Source organism: Netta rufina (assembly GCF_964035555.1).
Source record: "Netta rufina genome assembly, chromosome: 3".
Classification (NCBI taxonomy): Eukaryota; Metazoa; Chordata; class Aves; order Anseriformes; family Anatidae; genus Netta; species Netta rufina.
Window position 1 is genome coordinate 119,876,431 of NC_140125.1, and position 27,795 is coordinate 119,904,225.

Here is a 27,795-nt window from a genome sequence, read left to right on the forward strand (position 1 = left end):
TCCCTTTTAGGTCCATTACCCAAAGCTCGTTTTCCGTGGGCATCAGCCACTGGCATCCAGAACTTGCAAAACTTTTGGCTGGGCTGGATTCCTATTGGAGAAATTCTCTGATTCTCAGCTCCTAGCGTTGGCCAGCACCGTGGGAGCGCCTTTCAGCCCAGCCTTGTCGTGGGCTGCTTTTGCCAAGCGTCCTTTTGTGTTTTCCCTCTCAGCTGGGCTGGTGAGTGGGCAGCAGCGCTTCCCTCTGCCACAAATGTTTTCGTTACCAACGAGGAAATTTCCTGTAGGTGTCCCAAAAGCCACACTGACCTTTTGGCGAGCTGTGAGCAGATGGATCCAGCTACTTGAACAGCCTCCTCTGAAAGAGAGGGCACAGGTTTTAAATAGCTGTTGTTTGGGGCCGGGTTATTGTGTGCCTAGTTTAAGACCCGTTAGCCCATCTGAGGGGGAAAAAAATAATAGAAAACAAGCTGTGGTGGTTTCAGCAGCACTTGGTTTGATGTGTGGAGCTCCTGATGCATTTTAAAACCCAGCTGGAAGTCACTTGAATGCACCAGCTCTGGGACAGCCCATGAAGAATGTGTTTTGTTTGGTTATCCGATGATGTGTTTTCTGGAAAGCTCCCTATAGCCTTTTCTCCAATCCCCACATTAGGGCTGGTGTCTCGGTAATTCTTCTAATAGGAGCTGCAATTTCTCTACAAGAAACAGCGATCGTGCAGGCTGGCTGCCTCTGAGCAACTTCTCGCTTTGCTTTTCAGTAGTGAAGAATAAACCTGTCTGTAAAAGGCCACTCTGTCAAAGTCTGTTCAAATTTCCCGTTCTTAGGACTCAAAGAGCCTTGTCAGGTGCAGGTTTCTGCAGCTTTCTCTTGTCTCACTGCTGCAGTTTTACCAGGCTGAGCCCGTCTCCTCTGGGTCCCTCTCAGGACGCAGACGAGGTGAAGTGACACAGGGTGACACCCGAGCGCGTTGCTCCTGTGCTGCTGCAGCTCACCTCGGGCCAGCGAGATGCAAACAGCACTTTGGGGGAAATTCTGCTTTACCAGGAATCGTAAGAGGAGAGATTTCGGCACACGTCCTTCCCCGCGGGGTTAGTGCAGGTGAAGAAGATGCTCTCCTGCTGTCCAGGTGGCTCAGCTGATCTATGCTGCTCGTTACACTAATGTATCTTAATTGTGCTTTCCCAGTACGAGTTGTGACTCCGGCAGAAGATGACTGAGGGCTTTGACTCACTGGCTCCAGTGATTCATGCAGGAGCGATTTGGGGAGGTTACAGCTCTCCTCCATCTACCTTGACCCCTCCGCTTGAGGTTAGCGCTTCCAAAACCGGCAGCTAAACCCACTTGGCCACCCTTCAGCCGCCCGCGCTCACCCCGTGGTGAATGAACATCATCTGGAGGGAGTCGAGAGGATCTGCTGCTACTTTGGCTGCCCCGCAACAAATTGCCAAAAATGTGATAGTCACACCTCACCTCTCGCCTTGCCGTAATGAGCAGGTGCCGTGACAGGTAAACTCTCGCAAAACGCCGTAATTGCCAGCTTAAACTCCTCTTCCAAGGGGGTTTTGGGCACTAATCCCCATCCACAGCCCTCCCCCCGAGCAGGCAGCAGCTTCTGGCGGAGAGGGAAGCGAATAGCAGGAGGCAGCAGCACAGCAAATTACTGTGGCTTGTATCCATCAGAGCTTGTCTGTCAAATCCCTCGGGGCATCTGACTGGGCAGTGATTTTTCTGTGCCAGGCAGGAGATAACTGGCTGTTGTTTTAGTGCCAGATCGTTTGCGACAGACATTCTGCCTAAATTTCCTTTTATTCCCGGAGATTTGGAGGCTGGTTCCTAATGTTCTGGAGGGGCGGGCAGATTTTCTTTGTTCCCAGCTTTCCACGCAGCTCTCCAATGGTGCAGAAGCAGCATTTGCCATTAAAACCTTTTTTTTTTTTTTTTCAGTGTTTACCCCTAAATGCCTTCAATATGGATAACATCTTCCCTGCTGGCAGAATTTGAGGGAAATTACCCCAAAGTCAGCTGCCCTTTGTCGGTATCCTGTTACTTTTGCATTGCTGATTTTCTACAGCAGGACCCAACTTCTAGCTGCTGAGGTGTGTTACGTGGAAGATGCCAAAGTGAAAGTCGTTCCATCAGATTGTATTCTAATCTCGTTAGGAGTAGCTGTTTATCTTTTTCCTCCCGTAGCTACGGAAAGTGATTGCCTATCCTGTTATCTGTCCTGTTCAGTATTTCCTCAGCGTTTTCATTTGGATGTAAAATAATTCAGGTTTGTGACCGAGCGCTGGCTGGGGAAGGAAGATTGAGGAATCCGTGCCCACAGGTTTCTGCCCACGTGCACCAGGACATCTGGCGTTAGGTGACTTCGGGTTTTCTAAGGTAGACGGCGGTACCAAAAATATTTTTGGCACAGGTTTGGGAGGTGGCAGCGTTCATTCATAGCAGGCGTACGAGCTACACCTAATGGAAACCCGTTTGTGAATGCTGTTGATCTGCATTTCTCCTGCCTGGGTGGAAAGGACGACGGCCCTAGCGGTCATGACATTGTCAGAGCTAAATAATGAATTTCACTGCTTTTTTTTTTTTTTTTTTTTTGTACGTTTTCAGCAAATTACCACTGAACACCTGCCAAAGGGAATACTTTTCTCATTTTTGCTGCTTCGCCGCTGTGCGGGTGTAATTTGGCAAGCATAACAAGTTCTCCAGTGACCTGCGCTAAAATGTTAATGCTAGGATGGGATCCCAGTGGTCAGATGGGACTGGGGGCTGGAAACCAAGCTTGATTCACAGCTTGGGCACCTGCATGAGCAGGAACTTGGTCTCTATTACACAGTTCTGGCTCAAGTCACGCTGCTGATCCGAAGGTAATGTCACAAAGGTGCATCGTGTGCTAAATAAGCTTTCTGGCTTCGTTTCCTAGGGCCTCCCTAGCACAGGCAGCATCACACCTTCCTGGGCGTTACAGAAGCGTTGCCTCGGGTGCTGTCACGTTCCAGTTTTCCAGGTGTGACGGGGATCAGACTTGCTTTGGAGCTCCATAAGGGCGCGAGGTGGTGAGCATCTCTTGGGTCTAGCTTGGGCTTCTGCTGCCTGGAGCTGAACTCAAAACCAATCCCAAACTGATGCTCCCATGCCCTGGAGAGGTAACGTGCAACTTGCACTACCTTTTCTCCTTCTTTTCAGCAGAGATTGCTTTCCAGCCCGAATTAAAATGTGCTGGTAAAATAGCGAGCTGCAGTTTATAGTTCCCTCAGCTGTGCTGTGCTTGCCTCATTGATATTATAAGCTGAGAGCCGCTGCCTTTCGACAGCACTAAATTCCCTTAAAAGAAAAGTCATTTGCTAGTAAAACGGCGGTGCAGGATGCATGCAGGAAAAATGGCAGGTTTCATTTTCATCCCCTTACGGAAAGATGTCAAGAAGTGGTTTTCCTGGGGCGGTTTTGTGAACGCAGCGCTGAGCAGAGCACGGGCTGGTTGCTGTTGAAATAATGCCTTCCTGGGATGTGTTTGCAGCTGATGTGCTGTGGGACTCTGAGCCTCCTCGTGGCCCAGCACTTTGCAAAGGCGAGTACCCAAAAACGAGGATCTGGCAGCTGGGGGTGTCTGGGCAGCCTGAATTTGGCCTGAGTTTATGGGATCGCCTGCAAGACTTTCGCCTGGTTTGCCTTCCAGGCCAGGCTGTGCGCTGCTCGGAGTGGTTGGGTTTGTAAAGTTGGTGGGAAGCACCCCTGGTGCTTCAGTATCAACTGACTTGAGCCAGTTTTTGAGGCAGAAAAGCTTTTTGCAAGGCCTTCCTACTTGTTCCAGTGGTGGATCCTGCTCCCTTCTCCTCCCCACGTCTTCTCTTTTTTTCCTCCTCCTGTCCCAAGCCACCTAAGACAAGCAGTCACCCTTCTTCACCTTATCTTGCACACTCCTTTCCCTTGTTTTATCCTCTCAGTGCAAGCCAGGAGTGCCCTTTGCAGGGAGGAAGAGCCATGGGAGGAATCCACCAGCTCAGAGCTGAATTACTTCTCCAAAGCGTGGAGCTCGATCGCTCCTTAAAAGACCAGGATCTGTTGGCACCTTGCGCTGCGTTGGAGCCACAACGGTGACAAATGGAGCCTGGGAAGTGTCACCAAGAGGTCTCGTAGCCCATCACAGCAAGTGCCTTCCCAAACCTGGCCTTTTACAAGCTCAGAGAGAAGAAATGCGTGTAGGGGTTGTGTAGCACTCTTCTGAGAGATCATATTGGTGCTTTACATACGAGGGAGTTAGTTTGGCAAGATAAAGCAGAGCTTTTCGCTGGCAGTTTTGGCTGATGACTGCTTTTTATTAGCTCTGCTTATCATTTTATTGGGACGATCTCTTTGCTTCCTCCAAGTAGCAATCAAGCTGTTTTCCGTCCTCCAGCTAAATGTTTTCAGAGGAGCATCAGGTGGGGGCGAGATGAATTTCCTCTAATAGGCTAGAGGCAGGAACTACAAAGCAAGGTCTTCGCTGGACACTGTCTTTATGCAACGAGAGCTTTTAGGGCATTTAGCTGTCAGACGTCTGCGCAGCACCAGAAGTGGTTATTTTCCTCAATAACAGCGAGGAAGTGGTTGTTACTAAGAATATGCAACTTTCCCTAGGCCACAGTGAGTCAATATCAGAACTGAAATTGGAACTAGATTTTTTTTTAATACATCTAAGTCTCACCTAGCGCAGCCTTTCTCATCAACTGCAGCGAGAAAAGCTTCGTCTCCGGCTTAGATTTAATAAAAGAGGCTGTCACGTCATTTCTTCCTTAATTTTAGACCTAAGCATTTTTCTCCCCAGTCCCTTTTTAGCCCGTGTCTGCAACCGTGTATTGACTATTCCATGGTAAACTGCCTGTATAATTATGACTTGATTGTTGGTCGGATCGATCGGGTGACAGGCATGGAAATTGTTGTTCTTGCAAGTTTCCCTCAACTAAATTGCACCGCAAGGATGCGAGGAGCCAAGGGCACATCTTGGGCGCCTCCTCGTGCAGGTTTTGCTCTTTGGGCTGCGTGCGGTGGGCAGACGAGGTGCTGGCTCTTCGGTGTCACTGCTCCGACGTCGTTTCTTGCTCCTTGTGTCAACTTCAGTACGCTCGGGTGGAACGGGAAAGGGACGTGGAGTAAAACCTGTCCTGTGGGAACAGCTGGGATCGATTGCCTGGCGGAGGTGGAATTGAACTAACGGTCAAATAAAATTGTGCCGGAATCCACGTAAGGGACAGTTAAAATTGGACTAAAATCCACTACTTTTTTGATTATATATTGCTTGGTGGAAGGATGCCAAAAAGGTAAAATTGACCAACATGGGGTTTGGTGAGCCTCACGTGTGGGCATTTTTCTCACTTCAGAAGATAACCACATGATTTGGGTAGCATGGGAAGGTTTCTTATTACTTGTAAACTATTTTCTTCAAATAGAACAGGAGCTGCTGGCACAGGAAATCTTACCCTGTAGCGAGCCCAGATCTTCATAATGCCTTCAGGCTTCTGGTTATCTGAATCTTGTCATTCATAGCTCTTCTTTGCAGTTCTGTCTTAAGTCCTTCAGGATTCAAGGTTTCTTTTCTTTGCTTTTCTTTTTCAAGTGCTGTTAGTGGTAATCAAAGGAGGCGTAAAGGCCGTGCTAGCATCCTGGAAGCAAGGATGGGAGTTTGGGAATAGCTGGTTGAGTGCACAGGTAGCCCACCTGAGGTTTGATCCACCTGTGGCTCATTGAACTCCCTGTCTTGGCTGCTGAAATCCAAGCTGGAATGATCAGCATGGCTTGTTGGACTAGTTACATCTGCCATATATATGATATATGTGATTTTTTTTTACTGGCATTTATATATTAGTCTGAAATTTAAATTATCTGGCTCATAGTGAAGGGAATTACGTGCACTCCTCATCTGATAGATGGGGTATGGGCTTAAGAAGTGGACATTTTACAAGCAAGTTACATCTTTTCTTTTTTCCAGCACCTTGGAAAAAGTTGTGGTTAGCTCTCGGTAAATACCCTGATGTGTTGGACCTCGCTGTCTTTATTAGGGTAACATTTTTTGTTGTCTTCATTTGCTAAAACAGCAAACCACCTCCTCCTTACGCAGAATGAGAGAGAGGTTCTTGTTTTCCTGGTGAAAATTTTCATCTTGGGGCAGATGGGCTCCTTTCCTCTGGCCCAACAAAACTTCTAGGCTGTAATGGGTACCTTTGAAACATCTGACAAATGGGTGAAACTACCTGGATGTCCAAAAGCGAGCTCTTCCACCAAAGCATCCTAAAAAATTATGGGATAAGATTAAAAGTCTTGCATGCATTAAGGAGTGCAAGAAGTTGGGAGAGGGAACAGCTCATCAATTTTCACAACAGAGGGAAGTCATTAGCGGTGCCCCCGAGGAAACTGTGTTGGAATCTGGTAGAGGGATGCTTAAATAGTCTGAAGAGGGTTGCTGACACCATTTACTGTGGTGCTGGGTTATGTGCAGCAGTAGCAATGAGCTGCCAGCAGAGATCTGTAGAAGTCCTTCACCATGCTGAGTGGGTGGGTGGCAAGGGGCCAGGGGAAAATCAGTGCAGAGGAAGAGCAAGGTGGGTGAAAATAAAAAGTTCTCCTTATTTCCCTACAGGACAGTGAGCTCCGAGTTGGCCGATGGCGCCCAAAAACAGAGTTTGGAAGTTGTAGTAGGTAACGGTGAGAAACCCAGCCTCGGTGCTCGGTTTTAGTTACAAGAGCAGCTCAGTGTGAGGGATCGTAATGAAGGGAGCGGAATGGGAAATGTTGTTGTGCTGCTGCATCGTTTGGCAATGTCTTCACAGCTTGAGCTGTGTTCAGCTCGTTTGAAAAATGAGGGAGGGAGGGAGGAAAATGACATTGAAAACTGGGGAAAACATCGTAGAGTGATATCATAGAGGCTCTATAAAATCGTGAGAAGCAAGAAGACCATGGCCAGGTTTAAGAAAGGCAGAGCTAGCACAAGGGAGGAGGAGATGAGCACTCTCCTTCCCATTTAAGGCTGATTTCGGTGTTTTTTTTCCCCATAAAGCTTCAGCTTTGAGAGAGGTAAAGCAGAGGTTGCAGCTTGGCTCTGGGTAGAGCCGTGCATCTGCGATTTTTCTTGTTTGAAATGTTTCACTCTAGCATATGCTTATTCATCCTGGTATTTTCAGTTACAGCTTGCTAATAACTTGTTGCAGGGAAAAAAAAAATCAAACAAACATTATCTCTCTTGCTGTTGCCTCCAACTTGATGGATGGGAGCTTGCTTACAAAATCAGCCACCGATGTTAGAAGGATCTACCGGGGTTCCTGTTCTGTGTCCTTCTTTTTTTTTACCTCCTGAGGTAAGAAAAACCTTCCAGGCTTTGCTCGTGTGCCCTCTGAGGACATGGGGTGGCTTTTGAAAGAATTGTGTGTGCGTGAAGCCAGCATTGCAAGAGAAGGGCAGCTCTCACGAGCTGCAGGGAGCCTCTGGCCACCCTCCAGCCTCCCTGCCCAAGTGGAGGTCCTTTTCTCCAGCCTCCAGGCCCAAATGGAGCTCCTTTTCTCCAGTTTCCGTGCCCAAATGGACATCCTTCACCCCAACCTTCGTGCCTGGATGAGGTCCTTCCCTCCAGCCTCCCTGCCCGGACGGAGATCCTTTGTTCCAGCCTCCCTGCCCGGAGCTCCTTCACGCACTGGTGCTCCGTGAAAGCTGTGAATGGTACAAAAATAAACCACGCAACCCCCCTGCCCTTCCCTCAGAGCCAATACCATTCCCTCCCCTTCGTTAGAGCCAGGCGGTTAATTACTCCGTGCAAACAGCCCTGCTTGGGGTGGGTCTGCAATGCCTTAACGTGGCTGCGCTGCCTCTGCTCGTGCTGAGCTTTTTCTTCCGAGGGTTTTCTGATGTCAGATCCATTCATTGTGGTTGCAACTTGGTAAACAAATTAAGAAAGAGAGCAAACCAGTAAGTTCTAGGGTTTTTTTTTGTTTTTTTTTGCTTCGGAACAGATGCTATTTTAAACGCAGACCCTCTCCTGGATTTCGCACGGGTTGCCCAGCAGGAGGGAGCGTGTTTACGTATGAGTGAACTGTTAGTGGCATTTCGGGGGAAAAAGAAAGATTTGTTCTCACTTATCTTTTAGCAGGGATAAATACTGTTACTTTCTCAAAATTGGGAAGTTATATTTCACCCCAGAAATTACTGTGTTTTAGGTAAATGTAAGATTTCAGTACCTGAGAGCTGAGCCTTGGGGACCCGATGCTGTTAAGAAACCAAAGCGGTCTGTCACACGGTAGCGGTGATAAAGAAAACTCTGCAATGTTGTAATAAAAAGGGAGCTGCAGAAAGGCAAATAACTGGCATTTGAGCTTTCAGAAATATCTGCTCTGGGCAATCATCAAAAATGCAACTTTTGAACCCCGTCTGGTGAGTAAGATGCCACCTGTTCTGTTTACTAGCAGGAAATTGTAGCTGTTGAATTAATTAGTGCTAGCTGCGTCTCAGAGAGCGGCGTGGTAATAAAGGACAGCTCGTAGGGATCAGGACAAAGGAGGCCGTTTATGAAACAGGTGAGGATTTGGTGCAGAAGGTGCTGGTGTGCTTTATTATCAGCAGGTTCTTCTCCAGAAAGCCAGGCTGTGACTTCTGGCATGATTTTGTATGCATAGACTTCATCGTCTGCCTTGCACACCTGTGGTTTAGGGTTCCTTTTGGGCGATGCTCCTTAAATTCAAGGGCATGAGAAGTGTTTTTTTTGGGGGCAAGACGTCAGACTTACCTGAAATGCTGGACATTCGCAGCCGTTGTTGCTCCAAGCTAAACGTGGAGGCCAGCAGCCTTCTGCTGAGGGCTCCTTTGGTCCCTGATTCAAATTCTTCATTTCCCACCCAGCCCTCCAACGCTTTCCTCTTTCCACCAGGCTCTGAGCACCTCTTCTGGGGCAGGATTTCATATTTAATTTTGCTTGGAGCAGGCTGAGGGTAGAGGAGCAGCAGTGCTCATCGTTTTCCCCTTCCAGCTGAGCTGGGACTGCCAGTTGGGATGTGTAAGAGTTCAGAGCACCATATTGGGTGGAAATCTCTGCTGCTGGGCAATGCATGAGCAACAATGCTGATCAAGAAATATGAGCAACATCAGGATTTACTCCACCGTAAGGTTTTATCTGGCTTTTGAAGTGACATTGAAATGTCCTGGTGGCACCTTCTGGGGGACTGTTGGGCTGGATGAGTTGCTCTACATCCCTCCCTTCCTTCCTTATAGCCAGGTACACCTAAAAATGTCTTGCTCTTGGTGATTGTTTCTCTTTGCTGCTGCCCTTGAACAGTTTCTGCTGCTCTTTGTGTCTTTTTTCTGCTCTTTCGCTTCTGTTTACCTCCTCTTTATGTAGTCTACTTCGAAATCTGTAAAGCAGATGAATGGTTTGAAGGCATGCGGTGACCACGCTGTGTTAACTCGCTTGATTCTTACACCTTTTCTTTTCTGAGCTTCCTGGGACAAGGCAAGTCTTCTTGCATGGCCTGGCATCCTGCCGCCGATCCCAGCCAAGGAGTTTGAGTGCTGCTGTAGGATGGCTTGTAAGTAATTGATTCTTTGATTTTCGAGTCCCTGAGCTGATGAGGCTTTTGTCTCTAGACCAGAGTTGAAATGAGAGAGAGCAGAGGCTTTGTTAAAGGAGGTTTTCTTATGTGCCATCTGTTTTTTCTCTAAATGAGAAAGGACCTGCAAGCCTATGTGAAACTGCTGTGTCTGCTGGAGAGAGAGGTGCTTTTTTTTGATCTAAAATCCCTTCTTATTTAAGAGGCAGATTCTGATTTGAAGGTCTGTTTTATGTACCGGCTTTCTCTGCAAATTCACTCAATTATTTCCAATGATTAAAATTAGTAGTCTTTCTGGTGCCCCATCTTGGTTCAGACTGTTCTGTAATCATGCAGAAAACTGACTTTATACTAGCTATGTCTGTGCTAATCGTAAGGTTTGTTTGGATCTCATTTGCTTCATTTGTGTGGCTTAGCATCTCTTTCATTTGTGTAATTCATCTCTGTGGTTAGTCTGTTATTAAATTTGCCCCACTGTCATCTTGTGCTGTGTACTTATCTTGATTTCTGATTGTTCTTAGAGCGTGACAGATTTGGGATTCTTATTTGGGATTCCTCAGCACTGCTGTACTGCAGATAAAAACCAAGAAGTTTTCAGGTGTACCTGTCTGTAGGGAAGGAAGGGAGGGATGCAGAGCCACTCACCAACCCAACAGCCCCCCAAAAGGTGCCTCCAGGACATTCCAACGTGACTTCAAAAGCCAAAGAAAAGCTTGAAGGTGGAGCACCAAGACTGTTTCATGGAAAGAGGTGAAATTCCGTAAGGTGTCTGTTGTTGCTCGAGAAGATAAAATCCATTTCCACCCTCAGATTCTGGAAGAAATCCAGATCACAAACATTAACACCAGAATGAACCTGCAGACCTGGTCGACGTGTACATACAAGACCATCCTGGGTGCAATTTTCAGCTTGTTGGGCTCGTCTCATTTTTCAGGACTTTCTGTGTTTTACTCTTGGTCCTCGGTTAATAATAGTTTTGTTTCCTTAGTCATCAGCAAGGTCATCTTAACCTCTTGTGACCAAATATCCTGCAGTCACTCTTTTCAGAGCTACAGCTATCTGCTTTCAGCCTGTCTGCCTGCTTGGATAGCGTCTGTTCCCTCTTAATGTGTGCCTTGGCTAGCGTGCCATTCCTGCAGGATATGTGGCTAGAAGTCTGTTATTTTTAAAGATTAAGGAAAGTCAAATCCATCATTTCCATTATCACGATAAGTTACTGGATCCTGCTAGCGAGCTTACGGGGTTTTGGAAAAGTTGAGCGCAACGTGCTTAAACTTCTCCAGGAGATTTGGCTTGAGTGAGCTATTTTGACGTTCAAATAGAGACTAGAACAACATGTCACTCATTACATTGATTTTCAAAACAGACATTGCAGAAAATTATTGTCATTGACCTGAATGGTTTCTAATAGGATTCTGTTGTTTTTGCCTCTGGGCCTTGTGGTTAATATTTGTGTTAAAATAGTAATTTCTGAGGGTTGGCAGATGCTATCAGTATCGGAGATGGGCAAAGAAGGGATTCATCTGTGTTCCATAGTATATTGTATATGAGCAAGTTGGGGGCTTTGTTATGGGGAAAAATAAAGCTGTTTTTCTAGGAATGGTGCAGGATTCTATTCCGAGAAGCAGCGAAATCTCTAGAAAAGATTTAGGAGTTAAGTCACATTATCATGAGCTTTCGGTATGATTCAGCAGCCAAATTACCCTTGACTGTATAAATAGTGGAAAATTGGATAGGAATAGGCAAATCATATTCCATCTGGATTTAGTACTGGTGTGTCTGCAAAGTTCTGTGGCTGTTTTTGATATCAAAGGCAACAAGAAGAATGCTTAAAAAACTGAGATAGTCCTGAGAAAAGGCAAAAAAAAAAAGTATGGTTTAATCCTTGCAGCTAATGAACGATGTACAAAACTCCTTCAATGTTGTCTGACACCCTGATACCTGCAGTGTGGTGGAGCACGATTAATTTGGGGGGTTTCTGTATGGCATTATGGGGTACCCAGGAGGGATGCAAGCAGGCAGGGGGGACATGAGGAAAGCTGAGCTGGAGCTGAAACTCCAAGGGATTGTAGAGCAACAAGAAAGACTTCACTTCCATAGGTACCTTGGCAGCAACGAAGGACCAGCGTGGGTCTGCTGCTGGAGGAGGCAGGCAGCTCCATGGTGAAAGACCCAGGAAGAGGTAGGCAATAAGCAAAGTTAGTCTTGAAATAGCGAATCCACTGCAAATTAGTACAGAAATCATTGCTTAATAATAAAAACTAAAAAAATACGACTTGAGGCCCACAAATCAGGATTAGATTTCAAAGATATACTTTAAAAAAAAAAAAGCTTTCTCCACTCAAAAAATAAATAAAGTATTAGTCAAGTATGTATCAGTTTGTCATTTCTTTTTCTCTGTTGGCTGGTAAACATTTGTCTCATATCCTGACAGTGTTTTGAAATAAGAAATACTGCCATTCTGATTTAAAAAAAAAAATCAGTCTCTGTCTCAATGTAAATCCAACATGTAGTAGGTAACCTTCTAAATAGTATTTTCTGCCTTTTTCAGGCCCCCGAGCTCTCTTTTGTAGCTCACCGTTGATCCTTTCTGTGAAAGCCTGGCCAGCAGTGGAGGTGCTGGCCATGTATAGGGAAATGGTGAGCTTAAAAGTTAAATACTGGCAGATTTCATCTTCTAAAAATGAAAAAAAATAATCTTAGTTGTGTGATGTAGCTGTATGCTGCAAAATAATAATAGCTGTAGTTTTTATGGGTACTGATTGATTGCTCCTTCCATACAATGCCAGGTTACATAAATCTCGTAAAGATTTTAATCGATGTCCACTCCTGGTGCTCTCTGTTTGCCTTCTTAATTTGTGATCTTACCATTTGTGCCTTCCCTTAGTTTTAGGATTGCATTTCAAGCGGAATAGAGCCGCTGTTTTTGCAAATGGAAAAAATGATGAATATCCAAATGAATGTTTCAAGTTCAAAAGTCACGAAAAGGGAGAAGAAAAGTCAAAGTTTTTCTCTTCTACTCAGGAAATGATAAAAACGTCTTGCCAGAAGTGCCTTCAGTGGATGGCTGACGATCGCATGCTTCTTTCTCTTTCCCAGTTAGTTGAAGGAAGTTTGTAGGCTTAATTAAACGTGGACCACTCAATTCTAGCTTTTATGTAAATAAAGCCAAGTTTGAGGCTGTGCTATGTCTTACCACCACAATAAAACATAGTTAAGACACATGTCTCTTCCAGATTGAGTTGGACAAGAGAATTTTACCAGCCCTGGCACCATACTGAAGCCCTGTCGGTGCCCTCAGTAGGTATTACAGTTTTGGGGTCTGCCGGCGTTCGTTAGATTCAACATTTTATAACTCAGCTATCAATTTGCTCCAGGGGGGGAAATATAATTACTTTTGTCTCCCCTCTGTATTTCCAGCCATGATTGCAGGTGCTTAATACAAGCACGTCCCCTCTGGCACGATGGTTGAGTTATCCGGTGACTTATTTTTATTTTTTTTTTCCCCTTAGCTGAAATTTCCCGTTTTAATTCGTGCAAAACACGGCGTCTTTTAAAAGTGAGCATATTTTTAGGCTGATGTTAATGAATCGCACATTGGCAGTGTCTTTGCTTGGCACGATAAACAATTGTTCTGTTAGTCTGTCAGATCAGTGAGCCACAAACTCTGAAATGTTTCATGTTGTTGTTTTTTTTTTTTTTAAAAAAAGATGCTTATTTTGACAGCCATTATAGTCTACCCCCCCAATATCCCATGCTGTATCAGTTTGAATGGAATTTTTGCCCATGAGTCTGAATCTACCTGTCTTTTTTGCTTTCTTTTAATTCTTTTTTGGTCAAATTGGACCTCTGCCATGCTAAAAGTTAGACTCTCCGGAGCTTTCATTTGACTCAGAAGTCTCCAGCATCCAGTGTGCCAGAAATCAGGTGACGAATCCTTACAAAATACCTAATAAAGAGCTGAAGTTAGTCATCCTGGTGGCTTTTGGTGTGCAATGCTCCTGCAGGTATCAGCGTAACGTCTCTCTCTTACTCAAGGTGTCCTCTTTTCAGCAACATTTAATATGAATACCGAGATCTCCATCATCGGGGAGCATTAAAGAGAGCGATGCTCTTCTCGGAGGGTAGCCGTTAATCCTGCCCACATCACACTTTGGGAACTCTCCAGGTTACCTCCGCAGTTTCAGATGGCTTCAGAAGAGGAAGTTTCATTCTTCTTGCTGTAAATCTCCTGCCCTGCGCTGCAGTCCTCTTACACAACCACCACATTCTGCAGGAGAGGTGGCTACTGGAGGGGGGAGGCAGGTGAAATGGCTCCTAAATGGAAATGAATATCGTCTCTGCTGGTGGTGTAGGAGTTCGTCTTGATTTATGGTTTCCTGTTGTGAACTTTGGTTCAAGGCAGCTTTGGATTCCTTTTTCTTTTGTTTTACTCCCTCGTAGGTCAATAACTTACCATTTGTCATCAGCAGAGGATTTTTACGCTGGCTGGAACAATTAAGTCTCTGGTAGACGTCCAGTGATAAATGGGGGTGAGGAGGGAAAAAGGCTACCAGTGAGTTCTGTTTCAGCATTAGACTCAATGAAGCTGAGAGCCTGCGACTGGCTCAGAAAGGCGATGATTTGTGTAGTTTTTCATGGCTTGGATGTTTTCAGAGCATGGCTGGCTCTCGTCCTAATCCCTGAGGTCTATCTGTGTGCCATAGGAATTGAACAAAAATGTCCCAACTGTACCAAAATCCCCCTGACGTGAGTTCCTCTGTGGTTCTAAGTGGGAACGAGTGCTCAGACTATCCTTGCTCCATCCCCAAAAGCAAACCCAGTTCTCATCTCCTACTCAGACTTCCCCTTTTGCTGGGGTGATGCTGAGTATATTGAAGGCTCACTCTGTTCTGCAAGCATCTACCGAGCTGACGATGTTTAAAACTGCCCTGCAAGGCTGTACCATGGTCAGCTCTTGTGCACAGCAAACCCCAGCCCTTTCCTACCACGTATATTTGTGTGTTTCAGGCACGTGTTGGAGTAACACAGCAGCCAGATCCCCCTGGCTGCTTGGGATCTTCGTTTTTTTAACCCAAATTTTAATTCTGGTGGAGACCACAAAGAAGGAAGACGCTGGAAACTTCTCAGGTCACCTGCGACAGCTTCACGCTTTTGACAGAGGATGCTTTTTGTTGCAGGTACTCGGAACGAAGCCTGACAAAATGCATCGGGATAACAATAGAGACCCGGCCCGATTACTGCCTGAAGCGGCATCTCAGTGACATGCTGTCCTACGGCTGCACGAGGCTGGAGATCGGCGTGCAGAGCGTCTACGAGGACGTGGCCAGGGACACCAACAGGTGAGGAGGGACATTCGATGCTCATGGGATGGTTTTTGAAATGTTTCAGAACAGCAGCTCTGTTTGAACACCCATTTAAGATCAAATATTGAAGCATTTGGCTCGTTGCCTTGCTCGTGTGGCCATATGTCTGTTAAGAAAGAGTAATAAACTGCAGCAGCTTCATGGAATTCGTTGTGGGGTTGTGTAGACCGTGTTACAACAAAATGGAGTTATTTGTGATATTTTAAACTCGGGATCTTTTCCTGCATTGTACATTTCTCTCCTTTTGTTGTTGCTGTTGCTTCATAAATAAATGCATTATTGTGAAGTGGAGAATGTGCCCGGAGAGAACTTGTAATTCTCATCCTACATAATTCACAATCTTTAGTCTGGAGCAGATACAGTGCAGCGTAATCTATGGGAGGCTCTGTGCCAGCAAACAGCCTGCTCTCTGCACCACACACCTTATTCCACTGAGCACGGGAGAGGAGAGAGGACGATGGCAAGTACAGGGGGTGAGGCACAGAAACAGCACCTGTTGATGGATTAACCCCAGTCACTCTGTGGTTACAACACGTCTCCGGGTGGCAAAATAGGTTCAGAAGAAGCCTGTGATTTATTCCTTGTCATCTTGGACCTGTGGCCAAAAGCACAGCTGTCCTACGTAGGAGAGTGTGCAATACATTGTTCATCCCATCCCTTGCAGGCAGGAAAGCTAATCTTTTTCTTTCATTGTATTTCACTTTTTTTTTTTTTTTTCCCTGATAATTCTGATGATATTTTGAGAGAAGTGATTCTTCTCCTGATCATTTGTTCACATCTGACGTTTGTACAACTTGCCGTCGTTCTTATTGCATATTCCAGTCACCGACCACAGACATTTAATAACCATAATCATAGATAATGGCAGAAGCAGTATGGTTCAATAAGCAAAACGCATTTTTGTTAATACCTACCTTAAAGGCAGTAGTGCAAAACTGAAAATGTTGGACATTTTCTTTTAGAGGCTTAAAGGAAGAATCCCAAATGAGTTTCTTCCTGCGGGTTGAGCTGTAGTTTTGCTTGTGCGTGGAAGCTCAGGACGTCACTACTATGAAACAGGCAGGCTACTGCACTGGAAAAGCCATTTATTGAGTAGTCCACGAGCAGACAGATCACATTGATAGGTGATATTTTTCCTCCTCTAGATGTCAGAGCTTTCCAAAGGAAAAGATCCATCCTGAGCTAGATCTTACTTTTCGGCTAGTTGTATTCACCAACGGTTACTTCTGCCACATTGTGAATTTAACAAATCATTTCTTTTCGGCTTTAAAAATCTTTTTTTTTTTTTTTTTTTTTTAAACAAGTTCCTTTTCAAAGGTGCCCTACCCTGAAGTGGAACTGTAAAGCTCCACTTAGCTCTCGCTGCAGTCGTCTTCGGGTTTCCTGCGGTTTGTGTGTGAGATCAGAGCTGGTGCCATAAATCATTCAGAGCCGCGTGTCACTTCTGGCTTGTGAATTTGCTAATGAACCCTTGATTTCCTGCTGATGAATCAGAAGAAGAATGAAGTAGTGTATTACTGACTGTTTCACTCAGAACTAGCCCTGTGTGGAATTGTATTTTTGAAGGTTTTTGACATGCTCAAAGCTGCTTGCAGAATTCCTAAAAGGCTTTGCTGCGGGCTCTCACAGCAGAGACAGCGCAGGCTCTTGGTTCATGTGCCCCACTCCAACATTTCCGAACAAAGAAGTGGAATATAGTTTTCGAGAAGAGTGATTCAAGTTTTCTTTTTCTTCTGAAATGACCTCATTTTGCTTCTGTTCTCCTGCTTTGTGGGGGATGTGTTTGGCTTTAAACTTTTAATATTTTGCTTGTAGCAAAATGTCAGATTACAACCAATTAGGCTAACTGTTTGGAAATTACTTTCTATTATGTTCCATAAGTCATTAGTGAGGGTTTTGAGTGCTTTGGGTGGCTGTGAGGCAGAAAAATATTCAAGAACAGATCTAGGCATCAAATAATCAAGTTATTGATGCAGCTCAGATTCCACTTCTAATAAGAAAATAATTTTTATTTATGAAGCAAGTCTCCCATTTACTCCCCTCTGGCTACTCAAGGTCTTGAGTAATACTGTCCTTGAACAGTCTTAGAAAAACACCATAATACTTCTGGAAAAAAAAAATCATTAATAAAACTATAGTTGTAAAAATACAGGTGGGGGTTTAACAGAGGCAGAATCTACCAGTGGAGAGAGAGGGAAAGGTCCTTAAGAAAAGGGAAGTGGCTGTTTGTTTGGCTAACATCGGGTCTCGGCAGAAGGCAGGCGTTTGTGGAGATGCCCAGATGGCATCAATTTTTCATCCAGAAGCCTCTCGAGGAGAGGAAGAGCCGCCCTGCTGAGCGGATCTGTTGGCAAGGAATTCCAAGAGGCAGGGTGAAGTGGTGGGCGAGCGCGATGGGAAGACGACGGCGGCGGCGGATGCTGACGGGGCAGAAACGGCTGCAAGTGTCAGCCAGCACCAGGAAAACCCTCGCAGCTGGGAGACAGCAACAACGAGGACTTCATGGGGAGACTGATCCCGTGTGATGGGCACCTCCCCGGAGCTGCTCACAGTCGGAGAGGTGGCTGCTGCGGAGGCAGAGGAAGGCTCCCGAAGCGTGGAGGATGGAGAGGTTTGCTCGAGGCTGATGAGGGAGGTGTGATTCAGCCTTTGCCCCTGCAGCCCTGCAGGCTCCCACTCTCTGCGAGCTCCTGCAGAGCGAGCCTGAGTTGGTGTGGTTTGATGGCAGGGAAGAACATGAAATCCTTCCTGAGTCCCAGTTTGGTCTGTGTCGTGGAGGTTTGACACCTCAGAACCTGAGAATTGTTCCTTTTGCTCTAAAGGGAGTATTTGAGAGTCCAGCAAGCCTTTTGCAAGGATGATTTTCTAACTAGCTGGTTCTACGTAGCCCCCATCCTTCTCCTTTTCTGTAGCTTTTGTTTCTGGTCATGGTTTATTTTGATTATACAGAGTCTTCAGTGCAGTGTGTCCTAGCTGGTGCTGTGACATCTCCTTTACAAACAGTATTTCAGCAGCTTTTGGAAGTTTCTCGGGCTGGGGTTTGGAAAGCTGTACTCTTGGGGTGGTTCACCTGCTGCAGAAGCAGCAAACCTGACTCTTGTTAGCCACTGGCTTAGTTTACCTTACTAGCAGCCACATTTCAAGTCTTGAATGGTGATAAACTGATAATAAAACACAACCCTGCTCGTTTCCTGGAAAATTATCTGAGTTAAATATACCTAAATGTGTTTGTTTTTTTTCTGTGTGACCTGGGTTGCCTATCCTGAGTGTCCGGGGCTCTAAATCTCTCCTTTTCTCTTCCCAGAGGTCACACCGTGAAGGCTGTGTGCGAGTCGTTTCACCTAGCCAAGGATGCTGGCTTCAAAGTGGTGGCGCACATGATGCCCGACTTACCAAACATGGGGCTCGAAAGGGACACGGACCAGTTTGTTGTGAGTATGGCTGAGGCTCACCAGGAGTTTCTGGTTCCTTCCAGCTTTTCCATCTCGTTCTGCCTCCTTTTCTTAGCTCAGCTATTAGTTAGGATCTGGGCTGGAATTATTTCTTAAGGACAAACAATTTAACATTCATTTTTGAAGGTGGAGGGTAAGAAAGATTTGTTGAACTACTTCATCCAGAAAATTATATCCTTGCCTCATGAAAGACTGAGTCACTCAGGTCTCGGTGGAATATAGCTCTTCCAATGCTAACTAGGGCTCTTACTTTTTTCCAAGATGGTTTTCTTGCCTTGGCTTTACAATAGTGCATGTTTCAAAGTTTGAAGCATACCATCTCGAAGGTAATTAATTGCAAAGTAGAGTGTATAGGTGTATTATATAGCATCTCTGTTCTTGGCGCAGCGCTGCTCAATAGCTGTATCAATGATGTGGAAGAAAATATGAAATTATTTCTAGAGAAATTGAAATGAGAAATAAAGAGCAAATGGTAAACATCATAGGGAATTAACCACTTTACCTGATAATGCAGTAGATTTTTTTTTTCATGATCTCATTATTTTAAAGTCCAAGTGGGTTTTCTTTTTAAAATAGTTCAGAAATTTGCAGTCACGATGTAGGAACCACAGGTATATTTCTCTGCAAGGTCAGACTAGGTGCTTTCTGGCACTAAAAAACTATCAATGCAACAGAAAGTATTGATCAGAAGTTCAGGCAGGAACCAATGTTTTTTCCTGGTGTGCTGCAGACAGACACTTTTAGAAAGAAGCAATCCAGAATGCGGCTGTACAGCACACGGAGGAAGTTCTGAAGCAGTTTTGTGCAGATTCCTCGAGCACATCATAAGCATAGATGGCACTTAGTAAATATTATGTTCATGTGACAACGTGAGAAAGCTGGGACAAAGCGATTAGACCATGCACAGAAAAGTGAGGATGAAGTCAGTGACAACTGAAAGTGAATTCAACTCAAAATTCATCCCCCAGTCTCTGTTGCTCCTGGATTATTTTCTTATAATGCTAGAGGAGATAAAGGGTAGGAGTGGACATCAAATTAGCTGTGTTTGCCTATAATTACTTGTGCTGCGGGGTATGGCAAAACCCGACTCAATACTTAGTGAAGTTGCAGCTGTAGTTCGGGGTTCTTTATGGGCCTGTCATTACTCGGAGTAGTATCGGGCTGGGGAGGATTTATGGTGGTAGAACAGCAATACCGACTGAAAGATTTAAAGAGCTATCCTTGGATGAGACCCAGCAGAGGGGACACAGTAAGCTCGAGCATTTGCAAGATGTAAAACCGAAGAGGGAGGAATTATTTAAGGCAGAATTTCGAGCTTCTATAGAAAGGATTATTTTATTTAATGATTCTTATTCTGTGCTGCTTATCCGTGACAAATGGCTAAGGCTTTCCCACGGTAGGATCTGGAGTTGCTTCTCTTTCAGTGCACGAGCACTCTGGAAGTACTTTTCCAGCACTGCTTAACTTCAAGTGATGCTCAGCTGCCTGCGGTGTGTGCAGGCTGCAGGGCTCCCCTGCTTGTCAGGGGAAGGGCGGTGCCCTGCTGGATTTTCTCCATTTATTACTGACAATTGTTTATTACTGACAATTGTTGCAGGAATAGAAGATGCAGAAGGCAAAGTCCTCGGGAAGAAGGGAGAAGAATATGGTGAAAAGGCTGGAATTGCAAGGGGGAGGTTAAAAGAAAGCTGGGAAAATAGAGGTTAGCCTAGAAAAGTAAGAGGAGAAAGCAGAGTAGAGAAGGTCAGCTTGTCTAGAATACCTTTACAAGAGAAGTCTCAGCTTTAGGAGGTGGGAGGGCATCAGAGTTGATGGTGTGCCAGCTCTGGAACATGGCAGGAAGGAATTTGCACATTATTGATGAAGAAATCATTGATCTTAGAAAAGGAAGGGGTAAGACCGGATCAGAATTTTGGTGTGAGGGGTTGGAATCAGCCAAAAGAGTGGCTGGAGGGCAAGAGAAATGCAAAGCAATGGAAAAAGAAAACTCGTTGATAGCTTAGGAGTGGGATTCAAGAATATGGAGAGGGCAATGGGGTGGCCAGCTCAAGTGACACCTCGTTAATGAGTTCAGAAATTTGAAGCGGGACTCGCAGATCAAATTAAGATTGGATGGCAGCGAGTGTGGAGGTGAGGAGCTGGAGGATGAGTAATCAGCGTGGAGGATGAAGCCCTCAAGAAGCACTGTGAATGCTGCAGAGTGAGGAGGAGAAATAGGACTTGGAGAGGTGAGCTGCTGGGGAAGAGGTGATCGGGTGCAGCAATGTGGAGAGGAATTATACCGGTGTTGGTTTAAAGAGAGGAAAGTCTGGGAAAGGAGAGGAGAAGGAACCAAAATGCACGTGTCAGAGAGGTGCACAGGGTCTGCACTCGGAGACCAGCCAGTGCACGGAGAAACCTGCCTGAAAGAGGCAGCTGCGAGGCTGATGGGCAGCTAAGTGATCGCTGTGCCTTTCAGGAGACGGAGCTGCAGGGAAGGAGAGCGGAGAGGTTGTGGATCACTCTGACACGTTTCAAGATGGAGTGGTAAACAAGAGGCATCCTTTCCATTTCCCTTCCTCCTCAGCCCTTCTCATCCCATCTGAAAAGCTTTATAATTTATTTTGAAAAGATGCTTTGTCTTGAATAAGAGAGAGGAGAGGGTGAAAACAGCCGTTCGTTTTGTTTTGTTTTTCCACAGCCCTGCACTGGCAAACGTGATTGAAGCGTACAGCAGGCAGCAATTCCTCCTTTCTGGGGATTCAGCTAGACAGCACACTCTCTGTTTCCTACCCCAAATTTTCTATCCTAGCTTTGAGTTGTTAGAAACAACTTAGATGGCGTGCTGTGTCAATGTTAGTCCGTGCTGGTAAATATTTAGACACTTCTATTGCATAAAACTAATGTGAGAACAAAGAGAGGAACCAAGAGGAGAGCATCTGTTGTGTTCTTGCAACAGTACCAAGCTGTTCGCGAGGAGGAGGAGTGCTCTTTCACACAGTTTGTGGCTCTTTAGTCTCCTAATTCACACAAATGTGTATCTTGCTATGAACTACCTCTGACTTTTTGGGGACAGACACCTGCGCCTTATCAGGGAGCCTTATAGATTTTTGCTTCTCCTTTTTTTTTTTTTTGCTTGAGTTCTAAATAAGCTCAGAGAAAATAAATTGCTGCAATGCTAACTTCCTTTCTAGTCGTGCACTTTTCAGACCAGGGAAGGGTAGGACAAAAAAGGAACCCAGATGACTTTAGGAGGAGGTCTAAACACTGCCTCCATTACCAGTTGATAGATTAAATGTGGAGCTTTCTCCTGGGAAGATAATAACTTGCTGATTGTGCTGACTGCGTACTAAAAATACTGGGTGCTTCTTCAAATTGAACAGGTAATTATGGTTTCAAGAGTAACATTGCTTCTGTCCCTCATGACCTATTGATTTTGAAGTGTTACCTGCTTCTTCCATCCAGCAGCTACGATGCCCATCGGTCCCTCTTGTGCAGGCATCTTTGTGTTTTCAAAGTTTTGCGTGTGTTTAGCAACTGTACTCCTGGAAAGTGTTTTAATAATTATTCAAAAGCATTAATTTATTGATAGGAGTCGTGTATTATATACACCTTTTATTATGGGTAGATATTCTCTCTTTTACAGCGAGGTGGAGGTGGCTGCCTTTCTGTCTGCCTTCAGTATAAAGATTACTACAGCTCCTTTTTTTAACTAGAGGGGTTGTACTGCTTCTGTGTACCAGTTATGTTCTGCTTCCCCGCCCTTCTTCCCCCAGCATGCCCCATTTTCCCATTACTCCAGCTGCTTTTTGTGGCCTCGGAGGATTTCCTTTCTCCTTCAGGTCTTTTCACCCCATTCCAAAGACGGCAACGCGCTGCAGGAGGGAGCATCCTCGGCTCGCGTCCTCGTGTCAGGTGGCGTGCACACATGCACACGCATGCACTCTGCTGCTTCGAGCTAGCAAACGCGAGCAGAGCCGATAAGCCCGCTTTGCAGTGCCTCACGTAGCAGGTGGTCGGAGAAAATAATTAGAATAATAGCTAGAATAAATCAAGGGCTCAGCGGGAATAATGGAATTGTTACCAGAGCAGACACCTCATTCTGTGGAACGCGATAAACACTCAGCTTTGCTGTTGTAGCACGAGAGGGATGAGGTGACTCTAGGGGTAAATGGTTGGGAGGATTCATGAATCACACTTGCCAACGGGGCTACCAAGCAGAACTTTGGATTTAAGCAAAAAGTTTAGGAGGCTAAAGAATTCCCAGGATGCTGTTGCTAATTCCTCATTCTGTTTCTGCAGAGTCACTGAGTGGTAATAGTGTCATCAACAAGCTGGATCTCTTCTGGTATCAATACTAAGCTAGTAACATTTATTAATGGAGAGGGCATGGCTGTTTGCTCTGTTTTTTTAGTGGTCTTTTCCTGTTCATGGTTTACCCTTGTGGTTCATTTTGGTCCTTCAGAAGGGATGTCTGTAAGCCCGCCTCAAGTGACTTAAAGACCCTGTGTAGATGAAATAAACTGGGGGAACAGAGAAAAGAAAAAGGAACAGGGAGATGGGCCAGAAAATTACAAGTTGGGAAGTTGACCCTTCCAAGTGTGGGAAGGGTCAGAGAAAGCGTCATAGCAAGTCTTTGGCAGAACCTTCCTTTTCCTCGAGAAGAGCTGTAGGGAGGTTTTCTGGCCTCATCATTTCCATCTGAAGTCTCATATAAATAAAAAGCTGACGGGAAAAGCATAGGCAGGACCATTTACTAGTCTGTATTGGAGATAAGTATCAGACTGAGGAGATTTGGTTCAATTCATTAGAGCCATTCTCACGGTTTTTAAATAAAATGTCATCGCTGAATTATTTTAGTCTGGTAGAAAATTCCTTTTCTTACAGTCACGTGTCAGGCTGTATTTTTTTTCTCCTGAAGGAATGGCTAAATAAGCATTTCTCAGAAATAGACTAATTTTAGTGAAATGCCTGATGCATCTAAGCTTAAGTTAAGCAGAGGGCTACAGCTTTATTTTGGCGTGTGAACAGCAGAGAAAAATAAAGTGGTCAAGTAAGGCAACGGGTAATATGACTGTTTCTCTGATGTATTTGGTGTTGTAAAACTTTAAATACTGTTGTATCACCTTTAGCTGTAAATAAGGAGATAGTTTTCCGGAGGGCTCTCATTTTTATTAAGGAGTTGAAATTCATAATGAAGGTAATTTATTACAGCGCTATCAGGAGCTTTTAATAAATGTAATAAAAGATGCTTAAACTGCTGATCTCCATTGATTTTTGTACTCTTTGGGGAAGACAATTATCTCTGTTTTTAAATCTCTCTCTGAAATGTTTAGTGGGGTAAATGATTTTCCTTTCAGTTCCCATTGAAGGTCTCATTGAAACACTATTATTGGCAGGTAGCCAGCATTACCTCTGAATTTTTTTTTTATTTTTTTATTTTTTTTTTCCACGGGCACATTTATAGAAACAGATTAGGCAGTGCTTAATGATCAGTCCTTCTGAAACAGTTAGGAGAGCTTCTCTTGGAGACTTCCTAAACGTTCGAGCTAAAAAGCTCTTCAGTTCGCAAACAATTATAGTTTCATGAACTGTGGCCAACGCCATGGTAATTTTTTATGTTAATGGGAATCGTGGTAGTAAGGAGCGGGCTATTTTTGGAAACTATTTTCACAGATAATTGCACTCATATTTCTGGGGATAAAATGTCTAGATAAAGGCCCGGTTTGTGCCCACTGCTGCAGATGGTCAAATTGCGTGCACAAAGCTTCTCTCCCTTTCCAGTGTCTGTGTGGAACCAACTTTTATTTGCTCACTGGGTGTGTTTGCAGCAGCTCCGGGTAGGTTTCCTACAAAGCACAGCAGATTTCTCTCTTTGTGCAACGTGAGAACAAAGTAAAGTTGGTGCTGCAACCCTTTGTGTGGTGATGTGTGGGAAGAGAAGAGCTGAATCAGTTGAATAGTGCAGGTAAAACTGGTCCCTTCTCTTCTGCATCACTGGGGATCCATGCATGTGGGTAGGGTGTCACAACTTCAACCAGAAAATGCAGAGGCTGAGGATTTCACTGGCGACGTGATCGCAGCTACCTTGCATCGTGCTGCCCAGACACAGTACGTGCTGCTGTACCTTTTAGTATTAACATGATGAATTGCAAGGCTGCGTGGAAAAACTGCGTTTTGCATTGCTTGGATTGCTCCCTTTGTCTTTGGGAATTAGTATTTTGTCCACACATACAATTTCCTCAGGCATGGCAGCCGTAAAAGTTATGATAATAACCATCGCTATCTTTAAAATAGCTTCCCATTCAGAAAAAGCTTCTGAGAAGTGTAAAGGTAGAGTCGAGACCCTTTTTCTACCCAAACTAAAAGATCATTTTGGAACTTAACAATCCCCAGACAACTGTGGGCTGCGTAGGCTCATACGGTGCTCTGTCTCTTCAAGTGGTGGTTTTCAAGCCAGCGTTCTGAAGTTGTTTTCTGGGCTTCTTTCACTAAGGCCCCTTGCTGCTGAAGTCAATAATGAGCATATGTCTGGGAACATAAAGCCAAATGGAAAAGCAGCACAGGAATAAAAGGATGCGTCTTGGATGGAGTGCAAATTTGCTAGGCATTTAGGCAAACAAAGCATCATTTGGTAAAATATGTATTTTAGCACAACTCAGCAGCAGCAACTGTATGCCTACTATGAGGGTGGTAAACCGTGATGTCCAAATTAAATCTGCAAGGACTTGATTTTTTCTTTTCTTTAAAGCATAATGGAAAAGCGTAATGGTTTTGCTGTGAACGTAATAACTGAGAGAAGCTTTTGCAGGGCTTTGTCGGCTGGGAGGGAGCGTGTGGTTGTATTGATGCTTGTTACGGAGAGGAGAGGTCTGATGAAAGAGGGTTAGATTATCAAAAAAGATTGTAGAGTTGCTGGTCTCGATGATTTTTAGGGTAGAAGACATTCTGCGTTGCAAAACTCGTGTATTAACTTCAAACAATGAAAAATGCTGCATTTCCCATACTTAGCCCTAGGGGAAAGCTGACCCTCCCAGCAACGTAAAGGCCAGAGTCCTGCGCTCGGGAAAAGTGAAGGTGAAACTTCACAGCAAATTTATTGAGGTATTCTCATGGGTTCCTCCAGAACTGCGTAATAAATGGAGAGTCACTTGGAGCACCTGCAAGACGGAGCAGATGGGGCTGCTCGGTGCAGTGAGCACAATCTGGAGAGACTTGTCTGGTGTTCGCGTAGCTACTGTGTTCAGGAGTCAAAACCACACTCCAAGGTCATGCTGCTGATGCCCAAGGCATCTCCCAAATGTGAAATGTCTCTTTCCTTATTGAGTTGTATTGTAGTGGTGCCCGGGACTGTCACACGCTAGGATCTCCTTGCAGAAAGTGACTGTCCAACAGCCTTAGACAGGAGGCAACATGTAGATCCGAACAGTCCAGGGATACAAAGAGTCCGTGGAAGGTACGGGATGGCAGGTTGGCACGTTCCCTCTATGGCCAGCAGCAACAATTTCCTAGAATTAAGGTACTTATGAAACTGAAGTGCATAGCGTTGGTAAATAACTCACTGCAGGCAACATCTCATCTGTGGACTAAATGCTTCTGTAAATTAGGTTACCTCCACACTGCAGTTGTTGTGTTGCACCCCAAGAGTGGTCTGGTTATGTTTCATGCTCTTTCTGAAGTTGAATAGTGCGAGGATTAGGTTGTGTTAGCTTCTGGAAGAGTTCCCTTTGGCACATGGACTTCATGGTTTGGATGCTCTTGGGGATGGGTGGAAGAATAACAGCTTTTGCACCTTGAAGGGTGAATTACAAGGTCTTTTACAGTGTTTTCTCTGGACATTAACAGGTCAATCCACTTTTATTTAGCATTCAAAGGCTATGTATGAGGCTTTCTGGAACAACCTGAAGTGAGCACGTAGATTATTCTGTTAAATGCAACCAATAAACCTCCTGATAAACTTCCTGAGTATTGTGAGCCTGTACCTTCAGGAATTTAAAGACTGGAGAAATGGATCTGAAACAAACTTTTCTGGTCCACCTGCTGTATGCTACTGTGCTACAATGTGCCTTGATGTGCTGTTTTTCTCCATGTTAATATATACTATTGTAGAAGACATTTGAAGGCAGATGAGCTAAAAACCGGTGTTAATAATAGTCACAGAACTGACCCTTCTGTGGCCGAAATGTTGGGTTTTATGGCGCTGTTTTCTTGGCTTAGTAGTTTCCAAAATCATATTTTATGTGCTCTGGTGAAATGTGACAGCTTCAATATGTCAGGAACTGAAAGGATTTTTATTACATAGCTGCCAATAGCCGGGAAAATTATAACGCTCACCTGGAAAATGGCCTTTGCTCCCTTGATTGCAGAGTGCTTTACAGCTACCTTCTGGAGGGCTGGAGGTTGGGATCCTCTGCTGTAGGAACCTTTTGTCCCATGGTCACGTCTGTAGGAGATCTGTCTTGATTTTGTCATGAGTGTAGACATAAAGCAGGAGTGAGTTGATCTCTCTTTGCTTTAAGCCTGCTTTTGAGTCAATTTTATAGAGATTCGTGATATATTGTAACATACACATTTCAGAGGAGGCTAATTAAAAATGTTGCCACCTTGTAGTGCGTTTGCATCAGACATCACTGATGCAACAACCAGATTTACTAATTGCAGCACAGTCACTTCCCAAAAAAACTCTTTGTGCTCTTTGGGGATAGATAACGCTCCTGTTCCTCACAGGCCTCAGAAATAATGTTATATTTGGCATGACTGATTTCAGCATACCATCTTCATATAAATGCAAGGCACCTTTGGAAATTCCCAAGGGTCTATTACAGAAATATTTCAATTGTATTTTAATTATAGGTATTTAAAATAAATGCCAGTTAGAGGTACCTTGAAGAGTGGGTGTGCACAGTCAGCAGAACAAGCTCCAGCTTGCCAAAGGTGAAATACTAGAGCTTGCTTTTCCCTTTCATAGCGGGCTCATCTGCCTTATTGCCACTGAATGTTTTGCATTGTGTTTGTGCTCATTTTGCATGGAAGGCACGTACAGAATTAGGGAAAGGTTGAGGCTGGAGGCACGTGTGGGTCCGCTCATCCCACTCCTGCTCCAACAGGGCCACCCAGAGCAGGGTGCCCAGCACCACCTCCAGGTGGCTTTGGGAGATCACAGAATCCCAGAATGGACAAGGTTGGAAGGAAGCTCTGGAGATCATCTGGTTCAACCCCTCTGCTCAGCAGGGTCACCCAGAGCTCGTTGCACAGGATCACATCCAGGCGGGTTTTGGGATATCTCCAGAGAAGGAGACTCCACGGCCTCTCTGGGCAGCCTGTGCCAGTGCTGTCACCCTCACAGTAAAGAAGGGTTTTCTCATATCCATCAGGAACCTCCTGGGCTTCAGTTTGTGCCCCTTGCCTCTTGTCCTGTCACTGGGCACCACT

At 44.9% G+C, this 27,795-nt stretch overlaps 1 protein-coding gene across 1 annotated transcript in view; it reads left to right on the forward strand.

Moving 5' to 3' along the window:
- Positions 1-27,795, forward strand: part of ELP3 (elongator acetyltransferase complex subunit 3) — an 81,847-nt gene that overhangs the window by 12,464 nt on the left and 41,588 nt on the right. The window contains exons 8-9 of the mRNA XM_084283640.1: positions 14,747-14,908; positions 18,237-18,363. Of these exons, the coding sequence (XP_084139766.1) occupies positions 14,747-14,908; positions 18,237-18,363 (289 nt within the window). The remainder of the gene's footprint in view (positions 1-14,746; positions 14,909-18,236; positions 18,364-27,795) is intronic.